The sequence below is a fragment of the Silene latifolia genome, chromosome Y, assembly GCF_048544455.1.
Source record: "Silene latifolia isolate original U9 population chromosome Y, ASM4854445v1, whole genome shotgun sequence".
NCBI lineage: Eukaryota > Viridiplantae > Streptophyta > Magnoliopsida > Caryophyllales > Caryophyllaceae > Silene > Silene latifolia.
The window spans coordinates 207,637,667-207,649,126 of record NC_133538.1 but is presented as its reverse complement, the minus strand read 5'-3'; the positions used below and the strand labels follow the sequence as shown (position 1 = coordinate 207,649,126).

Below are 11,460 nucleotides of genomic sequence, written 5' to 3'. Positions count from 1 at the left end.
TTTTACCAACAATAAAGTTTCAGGCACTAGCAGATTTTGTGTTTGACTTCTGTCTAGCTCTCCAGACCCACACAGAACAAGACATCCTGAACCTGGAGGAAGATAAAAGAGAACAGGTGTGGGAGTTGCATGTAGACGGAGCCTCCAACGCAAGAGGAGCAGGAGTAGGATTGGTCCTCAAATCACCTCAAGGAGACCTCATAGTCCAGGAGGTACAATGTGAGTTCAAGGCCACAAACAACGAAGCAGAATACGAGGCATTGATCCTGAGTCCGAGGCTGGCTCTGGATTTGAAAATCAAACACCTCAAGGTTTGAAGTGATTCCAAACTTATAGTTAACCATGTAAATGACTCCTATGAAGCCAGGAACTCCAGGATGATGGCATACCTAGATGTAGCAAAAGAGTTGACCCTCCAATTTGTTACGTTCAACTTCAAGCAAACTCTCAGAAACCAGAATGCAGAAGCAGACGCTATAGCCACCCTAGGGGCAACGTTCAAAGCAGGTGCCATCTCCACAATACCAATTGTCCACGTGCTAGAGCCAGCAATACTGAAACCTGAACAGGAAGCAAGAGTGTTCTGCAGCACCAGCGGTGAGGAAAAAACTCTAGACTGGAGGAAACCGTACCAGAACTAGCTGCAGGATGACATCCTACCAGCATATAAAAAGGAGGAAATCCCTCGCTGGACCCTACCTCAGATGCCTGGATCGGGAAGAATCTCAGGCTGTTTTGCATGCTCTCCACAGTGGAGAATGTGGAAATCATGTAGGGGACAGGAGCCTGTCCAACAAGGCACTGAGGCAGGGATACTTCTGGCCCACAATGCGCAAAGATGATGCTTGTCAGAAGCACGCTCACGTCAGCCACCAGCCAGCAGAACCTCTGCATCCGGTCATCTCGCCCTGGCCCTTTATGAAGTGGGGAGACCTGGTCCTGAGGAAGGTCTTCCAGAATACCAAGAACCAGCAAGCAGGAAAATTCGCCTACAACTGGGAGGGGCCGTACCAAGTAGAAAGAATAGTTGGAAATTGAGCATACCGACTCTGACTATGGAAGGGCAAATGGTTCCCAGATCCTGGAACATTGATGCGTATAGAGGGGGGGTAAATTTTTTAATAAAAACTGACGGGAATCGCAAATAAAATTAAATTAAATAATCCCGAAATAAAATATAATAACTAGTAAATTACGGGTTGACAACATAATTCAAGCACGCTAAATGAGGAGGAACGCAGCATCAGCCCACGGTTGAGAGGCAGCCGTGTATGGTCTATGAGACGTGATTTCGAGGCGTCAATTTATTACTTGTCAAAGCTTTGTAATTTACGTTGTCAAGTCCCTTTTTCCATAAAATTGATTAGGTGAATGTGGTAGAATCTAGGTTAGGCTATTTAATGCTTCCTTGGAGCCCAAGTATGTCCTAGACTATATAAGCCAAGGTTGTATGTCATTTTTACACATTGTTGAAGAATTTAAAAATCGTTTTGAGAAGTTTTCTCTGAACCGTCAAAACATTAGTGTGGTTTTACACTTGTGTAGAGACAAAAATTGAGATCGTCGCGTTTAGATTCTCGGCTTAGACAGCGGACGCGCTCCAAAGTTTAAGGGGAACTTCCTTGTCGCGTTTACGAGGATTCCAACCATTGTTGCAAATACAAACTAGCAAACTGTTCACGGTACTGTTCATCACAAAAATAAAAACTCAAAAAAAAAAAATACATTCATCCGTTTAAAATTCGCGAAATGGCGTTTAACCACGAGCAAACACAAAACATGAACCAAGCCGCTTCCGCACCCATACCCCATACGTTGCAAATACAAACTAGACTATTTTGTCAACTTTTATTCTACCTAGTTTGAAAAATGCTAAAAACTAAATTGGAATTCTCCTCCCCTTGCTAGGTGCCGCCACATCCCTCTCCCCTTGCTAGATGCCGCCACTTCCCCTTGTTCCCACACGGTTTCAGCGTTCCCACGGGTCTTGAGTCTCGATTGCGCATATTTCCTTTTCTTTAATTGAGCCCATCCATGTTTTATGCGTACTTGCTTCAACTTGTCAACCCGTAATTTTATTAACCGGCGTATTTATTTTGGGCTTATTTGGACGGGATTTATTCGTGATTCCCGCTGAAATTTATTAGAATTTTTACCCCCCCCCCCCGATATACGCATCAAACATCACCCACTTGAAAAAGTATTTCACCTAAGCGACCATCACGGTCAACAACCGGGTACTCAGTCTACCAGATGTAACTCAGCCAGGTTCTAGAATTTGCCTTAAATGTTCTCTGGCTCTGAAAATTTGATTGATCTCCAAACAATTTACTTAAATATGTTTTCCTGCATATATTTTGCCTTCTCTGGCTCTGAAAAATTTTCTTACGTATATTTTGCCTTAAACATTCTCTGGCTTTGAAAAAATTTCCCTACATATATTATGGAATGCAAAGGCCTTTTTGTTTTAGATGCCCTTTCATTTTAACTTTAGAAACTTTATTCTCAAACATTCATCGATGTTAATGCTTTGGACATTTGGATTCTTTTCACAAAGTTAGTATAAAAATTATTATTTAAAATATTCTTTCAAATAAATGGCTATTTGAATAAAAGCGCAAACTAATCTAGTGGAACTTGCATTACTATAGAAGGCGTGTGCCTGTGGCTAAGCACGTACAACCGGGACAACCAGTCTCCCGCGTTGCATTAGCACCCATGCAACCTAGCTCCTCTGATTGAGTGGGCGAACTAGACCCCATAGCCAGCAATTAAATAGCGATGGCCAAACATACAGCGTAAAAAGTGCATGCACAAATAAAAAATACACCAGAAACGGTACGACAGAAAGTATTCCGAAAGCATAAAATAATGCATTTAGATGTAATGCATAAAAGTCCGTCAGAATGACAAAATACATCTGGTCCTCTAAACCAGACCAAAGTACACCAAATTGTTTATCAAAAACTAAACAAAATACTATGCCCCGCAGGGCCAGATACTAGCTAACAAGCAAAATAAGTTTCAACTGCAGGAAACTACCACTACTCCTGATCAATATGCTCCACAATCTTAGAAGTAGCAGTCTGAGTATCAGAAGCAGCAGAAGTCACTTCTTCCTCAGCATCTGGGCGTCAGCAGGCCGATCAACATCTCCCCTCTCCAAACCAGACAGCACGTCCAGGTTCAGACCATCGGGAAAGTCTGCAGCAAGCTTCTTCTCTTCTGCTTCCAGATCCCAGGCCAGATGCTCCCTCACTCTGAAGCGCCTTTATGCAGTTGATTTTAGTCTCCAGAGAAGCATAGGCAAGGGCATTCATCAGGGTGCTCCCAAGGTCGATATTCCTCTCTATCGGCACTTGCACCTCAGAGGCTATAGAAGCTTTAGCATCCAGAACCTGGGAGAGGCGAATCTTAGTATAAGAAGCACGCCTCTCAGCATCAGAAGTATGCCTCTCAGCATCAGAAGCACGCCCCTCAGCATCAGAAAGGCTAATTTGCAATTTCTGCTTCTGGGCAGCTTCTTCCAGCAGCAGATTCTGAGCCACATCTAACTCAACCTGGATCTTGAGCTTGCCCTCCTTAGCTACATTCGCCTGCTCCAGAAGCTCAGCCTTTTTAGTTTGCAATTTGCAGACGCTGCCTTCCAAGGAAGAAATCTTCTCCCGCAAGAACATAGCCACCTGCAGAGACTGCCAATCACAAACCTTGGAGCAGGAAACAACATCCAGCCAAGCAGACCCATGTATCGTGTAGATCTTGACCTGCCAAAATCTCCTGGGAATCTGAGTGCTACTTCAGAGGGACCCCAGGAGCCGGGGACTCAGAAACAAGAGACTTAGAAGCAAGGTTGGGCTCAGAAGCAGGATCCGCAGAAGCAGAGGTAAAGCCACGAGGAGGAACATATCCAGGAATAGGAAGCTTCATAGCAAGTGGAGTGACCTCAATGGGAACTTGCTCCTTGGCTGAAGCAGAGGCAGATCTCCTTTTTGCACGAGTACCAGAAGCAAAGACAGGGACAAATTTTTTCTTCCCGACTGGCTTGGAGACATCTTCAGCACATGTCCTCTCCCTCAGAGCCGAAACCGCAGCAAGTGTAGCCTTGAGTTTGCTAGAACCTGGGGGCAAAACCTTGGTCAGAGGCAGAAAGTCCCAGCAGTAATTATGGGGAGTTGGGAACATAAAGTGACGGTAGGAGAAGATTAATTGAGGGGAGTTCAAAGTCGGCAACACTATCAAATCCCGTCAGTTTTTGGCGTCTCGAAGCATAAATTCCCGCCTAAAATATTTTGAGACGGAAATTTGGGGGCAATTGTTGGGGATAAAAATTGTACTTTTTTATCACTTATGACATGGCAAGCATCTGTTGGTGGAGAACAATTGAGGGGGATTGATGACGTGGTGGATTGAGGGCCATAGGATTAAAGTGATAAACAAACACATGTGGGATATTTTCTAAACAAAGCACACGTGAAGAAGTCAAGTAACCATCCCCCTATTTCAATGGGGTTGACCACGAATCCAGGAGCAGAAGCAGGAAAACGTTTTTGACTCCAGACCCAGTATCAATAAGACAACAACTATATAAAGAAGAGCACGTCATAATGAGAGGGGGATATATCATTCGACACTCCAACACTCTCATACTCGACATCCCGTCTTTATTTAGCAATATCTTGCTAGAAAATTAATCCTTGTAATTCCTTACTTGCATAATACCGTCTCGATTATAGTGCCAAATTGGTGGGATTCCGACTCCCCCCGCGATTGTTCTCACATCGGGTTTTCCGCGTCACCAAAACTCCACTCGTCAATCTTTTATTTCGTCGTTCTTTCGTTCATTAAATTCGTTGCATTCATTCCGTTGTTGGCCATAGATTAATCATTATCACTCACTAATTAAATTAATAACTCGGTAAATTTTTACCAAACCAACACCTAAAATGCAATAGGTAAACAAATGACCGCGACGGAGGGAGTACTAATAAATATTAGGTTAATTTCTGTCAGTGGTATGATTTATTTTGCTTTAACCATTTAATATTAATCTTGATCACGTAATTTTAATTTCAGGTTAGATTTGGTAATCAGCTGTTGTTAGAGATGTATTTCTGGATGGCTCAATCTTCGTCAGGTTGAATAAGTTGATGAAGCTAGGCTTTAAATTGACTGTTATTATTCTTATTGTTGTTAGTTTATACTATTATGCATCATCATCATCATCATCATCATCATCATCATCATCATCATCATCATCATCAGGGTAAAGAGAGTAATACAAAAGATTTGAGTTGCAACAAAATTTGTTGCATTGTGATTCATTTTTAAGCCAAAAGAAACAGTCCAAGTAACAGTTCACAATTGAATGCATTTCATCGCTTTTTGAAGTGTCATTACAGCAAGCCTAACTTCCAAGCTCTATATCTCAAGTTTTACTCATGCAAATATGATGATTCTTATGTCATTGGAAAGCTTGGGATCTTAGGCAAACCATGGATTTTGAATCATCTCCATATCAGGTATATAGCTTGAGTTATGGCCAATGCAAACAGACTACGCATTATTGGACATCCCATGACCTATGTGAACTAAACGTTGAATAACTCAAGATTTACTCCATATTTTAGGGCGATTCTTTTTTGAGGTGAAAGTTAACTTCATTAGCTTTCCAATGAGCTATCATAGGCCTTAAAATTCATCCGGAGCTATGAGATATGGCTTCTAAAAGATGCATCTGAATTCCTGAGTTGTTCTCCAACCCGGTTTTGGTCCGTCTTATGTTTTGAGGTCCAGGAGCTTTGCAAATGCCAAAGTCATGAAACCAAAGCCTAGAATGGATAATTTAGAGAGTTTGGAGCAACTTTATCTGGGTCATTGGTCCTAAAAATGCAGGATTAAAGAAGTAGCTTAAGGACACATTTTGTCTATCAGAAATTGGGCTGTTTTAGAGAATGGGAGAAATGTCGCTTTCAACTTCCTTCTTTTGGCTAAACAAGGGCTGGGCACGAATTGAGACTCCTCCTAACCTCTTGTGCTTGAATATTTGCAGCTGCTAAGGTCCCTTCACCAAGGTCTTACACATCTAAATTGACCTTATGCAAGCAAACAAAACTGAATTTAGCTTTATTACTTTATGCTTTATACTTTATTGTTTTCTAGTCTTTATATTCAGTTTGTGTAAGATAAAATAGCTGTTATTTTGTGCTTTTGTAAGGCCCTTTCGTGGCCCTTAGATGTATGTATGATGGATGGACAAGATTGTATTGCTTGGTCTATATAAACCAAGAAAACCTAATGAGAAAATCAGATTATGTTGAGTTAAAATTATGAGTTTGAAAACTGAGTTTTCTACTTCTTTTCTTCTTGCTTAGTGCGGAAAACCCCTCATTACTTAGTGTTTGAGGAAGAATTTAGTTCATGCTTAGTGATCTTGAACGAGATTCCGAGTCTTGAGCCTGCTTAGTGATCTAGCTCAAGTCATATCCTTGGTTACTTGCATTGTTTTTGTGTCCATTTCAGTCACAAACACAACCTGTTTTCGAGTCCAATTCTGTCCAAAATCGAGTCCTTGACGTTTTACTCCATGAGTGAAATGGGTTACCTTGATTCAGTGTTGAAATCTTCAAACCAAGCTCATGCTGAGGATCAACCTGTTAGCGGCGGCGGCCTCAGGTGCCTTCTTTTTTCCTTTCTTACTCTCCTTTTCCAATACCAATCATTTAGGTCCTTTTAAAATTCATGTTTTATTACAAGTCCATATCGCTGTGCACAGGGGCGTCTTAAAACAAATGGAGACACAGTGCGACACGGAAAAATGAGGCCCCGAAATGAATGCACAAGTATATTATACTTCGAGATTTGTATTAAATTTCATTAATAAAAGCTTATAATACGGTGACTAAAAGCGGAGACCCGGTTCCCACGCCCGTGGTTGCCCGTGGCCTTAGACACCCCTGGCTGTGCAGCGTATCTGTTCATGCTCGGAGCTCGTGTAATGGTTTTGTATTAACTATACAGGTTCTTTAGAAATGAGAGGTACCTTTTAATGAGTTTAGGCAACACTAGGCTAATGGAGTAATGGTGCTAGCTTTTATCTCCATTGTCGACCTTTGTTAGTTCTTCCTACATATCTGATATCTCTGCCTGAAATATTCATCATCAGGGCCGGCTGGAAGGGTGGTCAACCTGTGCGACGGAATAGGGCCCCCAGTTTTAAGGGGTCCAATAACCGAGATTTACTATGATATAACGAGATATAGAATTACTAAACCCATTTGGTTGAGTTGGCAACAATGGTAACTTTGATTCTAAAGGTTTTGGTATCGATCCCCAACCTAGCCTTTTTCATTTTTTTTAATTTTTTTATCACAAAATAAGTACTTCCTCCATTCAACTCCACTCTACCACCTTTCCATTTTCATCCATTCAACTCCACTCTACCACTTACTAAAAAAAGGAAGTAAAATGACCATATTATCCTTATAACAACATTTTATTTACAAATAATGCCACTAAATGGCACACTTACTTTTACCCACAAAATACACCCTAAACTAATCCTAGCCCAATTAACACTACCTAATCCATCTTAATACACTAACCCTTCTCTCCAAATATTAATGACCTAAACCCAATATACCCAATAAACCCATTCAAATTTGTGAAGGGAAGTTTGGACTGGATCATTCCGTCTCCTTCAATATACCCAAACCCAATACTCTCCCTCCTCTCATTCCGTCCATTTCATCCTCAACCCTAACAACCCCTCACATTCTCTCAAACATTCTACACAATTCTAAAACCCTAAGCTCTTCCTTCTCTCTCTACATCCGCCTCCTTCAATTCATCTTCTTAGAAACCCTAGATCTGTAAATCCGTCTCCTTCACTTCATCACTTCATCACTTCACCTTTGTCTTCTCATCTTTATATCTATAAATTTGTCCTATCATGAAACCTCCTCATCCAAACTGTGGTAATGAGTGTATCCCGTGTGTTTTTTATCGTTATCGTGTTGGTTTACAAGACGATGAAGGCGATGATGACTATGATGAATCTGCTCCTGAATCACCTCCTCCAACCCATATTGTACCTGATTCGCTAGAACCTGATGATTTGGGGACTGAAGTTGAAGAGACGGAGTTCGATGATGGTGGCGTTTGCATTCCAAAGTCGCCTGAAACGCCTGAGAACGTCGCTCTTTCAAAGGAGCCTGAAACGCCTGAGAAAACCACTTTAATCGAAGTGGGTGGTTGATCTGGAGAGCCTGAAAGTCCTTGCACAAAGTACTTAAATCGATTTTTGAAGCGCATGGCTGATAAGCGTCTTAAAACGCCTGAGAAAACAACCGAGTATGTTGAAAAAGCGGTGGTTGATTCTACATCACCAAAGACTGTGAAATTCAATGCGTTTGTTGATAGATTCTTATCTAAGCGATAATTACTTTAAGGTGTTGGTATATTTCCTTACTCATTAACTTTTTTTTTGTATTTTTATTTTATTTATTCGTATATTATTTCAACAATTTATTGAACGGCTGGGTTAACTGCTGTTAGGATATTTTGTTAGGATTTTTTGTACGATTATTAGTAGGTATGCTTGTCTGAACTGAAAAATTATCTGTTTGGTTTATTTGTTTGTTAGGATATTCTGTTTGGGTTAAAATTGAAAAATGTTGTATGCCGAGGATTTTGTCTGTTAAAATTGAAAAATTGAAAAATTGAAATTGCTGTATTGTCTTTGGGTTGTTAAAATTGAAATCTCAAAGCATTTTTGTCTGTTTGGCTGTATTGAAATCTAAAATTGCTGTATTGAAATTGTTGTATTGAAATCTAAAATGGCTGCACTGTATAGGTTATGGGTCAATATAAACCTTTCTTTCTTTATGTCCTTCTTAGCTTAGTGATGTTCTTTGTTTTAATTTCTGTCTGGTTTTGTCTGTTTGGTTTTGTCTGTCTATCTATCTTTTTTGTTTTAAATTCTGAAGATTCAAGGCTTAATTTGTTACTGTTATTGTTGCTTTGTGATGAAGTAGCCTTAATGGTTTGAGAGCTATGCATGGTTTTTGGTGGAGTCTAGTTAAGTGGCCAATACTGTTTAGTTGTTCAGCCACCACATTATAAATGAATGAATTGGTGTGTGTGTCTAACCATTTAAATAGGAATAATTTGAGAGCTCAATGATTACTCTACCTTCATGGTTTGAGGGCTGATTTAGTACTCTTGTTGAATGGAGATGACATGGTCTACCTTCATTGTTTCTGTGTAGGAGGCTTTACAACTTCAAACAACTCAATGATGAGGCCACTTTGTCCTGAGAGTTGTTTAAACCAGACAAGCTCTATGAAGATTATACCTTAATGGTTTGAGAGCTATACATGGTTTTTGGTGGAGTTGAATGGAGGAAGTATATGTACTTTTTATTGCCGATTACTTACAAGTATTTTTGCCACCTCATATTATATTAATGAAAGGGTGTGTGTGCTTAATCATGGTATTTGCAGTATGATAACTCAATGATGACTATACCTTATTGGTTTGAGAGATTATTTTGGATGTCAATACTGTATTTTGCTTGTTGAGCATGGTCTACCTTCATTTTGTTAAGTGTCAGAGGCAAGAATATTTGGGACAACTCAATGATGAGGGCAAACGTAGCCTGAGAGTTAGTCTATGCATTTTGCAACTGTACTTTGCATTTCACATTTTGTATGCATAAAACTAAACTGAACTTTCCATTTCACATTTTGTATGCATAAAACTGAACTGAACTTTGCATTTCACATTTTTTATGCATAAAACTGAACTGAACTTTGCATTTCACATTCCATTACATTTCAAAATGAAGTTTAATTGTCATTTGAGTAGGTTTTTTCAAATGAACTTTAAACTTAACATTACATTGAAGGATTCAAGTGAACATTAAACTAACCATTACATTCCATTTAGTTGATCAACTATACCTTCAACATTGTAACCTAGTTCGTTCATAAGATATTCCTTGGTAACATACCAATGGCAACCAGATGCCCCTTCCCCATATGTGGAAGAGAGAAATTGTTATGACCCTTGCATTTCATAATCTCAACCATTACTGCTTGTAATGATAGGAATATATTATTCAGTTTACTTGGACTATAATCAACAAATGCTTGCATTACCTCATTAACTAAATCATCCACTGTCTTTGCTGCATGTTTTTTTTGTAATGACTGTAAAGCTCTGAAATAACCTAAGTCATTACAGTTGAGGTCTGGGGAGTTAGGTGGTTGAAAAACCAAATCAATATGAAATCCATCTGAGTTTGCAGCTGCCATAAACTCAGGATCATCATTCTTGATATGAGGCCTTGCATTGTCTTGCTGTATGTATATGTGTTTGCTTAAACCTTCTGGCCAAACCCTCTTAATTGCTGGAATGACTTGTTGTATTAAGCATTCTTTAACGACCACTTTTGTGATAGACTCAATTGGCTTAGTCTCTAAAGTACCCCTAGGCCTATTTCTGCTTGCCCTAGCTGCTGGTACTTGGTTTGTGAATGGAAACATGCCTATTTTACCATCAAATAGACATTCCCCATCAGCTGAATATATTGGCCTGCTGACTGCACACATGAACATCACTTTTGTGATGTACCTCTTTGATTGGCAGCTTCTATATGGCAGCTCCTCCCCCTCCACAACATATACTTTTTCGTTGTCATCTGTGACGAAGAACCACTTCTCATCCATATGTATTGTGTTGCTTATTTCAGTAAATAAGATTTCAGTTAGTGGCACATTATTGAGATCAAAGAATTCCTGAATTACTTGCTTGACAACTAATGACCTAAGCGAATAAAGTAGCCTTTGATCCTTATATAAGTCTGTGAGTTTAGGATGTAATGGGCTTGAATGAGGTTTAAGTAAACCCTCTTTCACCCATGAATGGACAGTTCAACCGAAACTCCACGGTTTTACGAAACTCGATCATGGTATCTCTTAGAGAATGATCTAGTGACTTTATGTGCTCAATGTTTGGTAGGATTCTTTTCCTATTTTTGTTTCCTATCCTACCACTTTTTACATCTAACTTCTCACCTACTAACCTTGGTTTTTTGGCTAGTCTCCATATGTTAGATATGCTTCTATCACTCAAAGTGTACCTTGCAGCTACCTGATGGTGCCACGAGAAAGCTTACCATTTTGCGACTTTTCGAGCAAGTAAATGGCGATTTCTGTCCGCTGATCTTCTGTCATGCATTTGAAGCCCATTTTGCTGTATTTTTATGTTTGTAATTTAATGTTATGGACTGTAATAATTTTTGGACTGTAAGGTTTTTTTTGGTTGTGTTGTAATTTAATGGAGAGAGAATGTAATTTAAGCTACCATTTGTTGTAAATAATGGTGAAGTAGTACTGTTATATTGCTGGAGTTCTCCTTGGTTTTGGTAAATTAGAGTTGACAGGAAATGGAGGGAAAATG

At 39.7% G+C, this 11,460-nt stretch overlaps 1 protein-coding gene across 1 annotated transcript; it reads right to left on the bottom strand.

The window, feature by feature from the left end:
• Positions 1 to 9,983: 9,983 nt before the first annotated feature.
• LOC141629980 (uncharacterized) lies at positions 9,984 to 11,249 on the bottom strand. The gene is made up of 2 exons (XM_074442885.1): positions 11,152 to 11,249; positions 9,984 to 10,824 (listed from the first exon to the last, which is right to left on the bottom strand). Exons 1-2 carry the CDS (start codon positions 11,247 to 11,249, stop codon positions 9,984 to 9,986), a joined length of 939 nt encoding a protein of 312 aa, XP_074298986.1.
• Between the last annotated feature and the right edge of the window lie 211 nt (positions 11,250 to 11,460).

Excerpts from the sequence above, each read along its gene's own strand:
- LOC141629980 (XM_074442885.1), bottom strand. The coding sequence starts at position 11,249 with ATGGGCTTCAAATGCATGACAGAAGATCAGCGGACAGAAATCGCCATT. Across the intron at positions 10,825-11,151 it reads CTTTCTCGTGGCACCATCAG|GTCATTAGTTGTCAAGCAAG; the intron begins GTAGCTGCAAGG and ends TTATTCGCTTAG.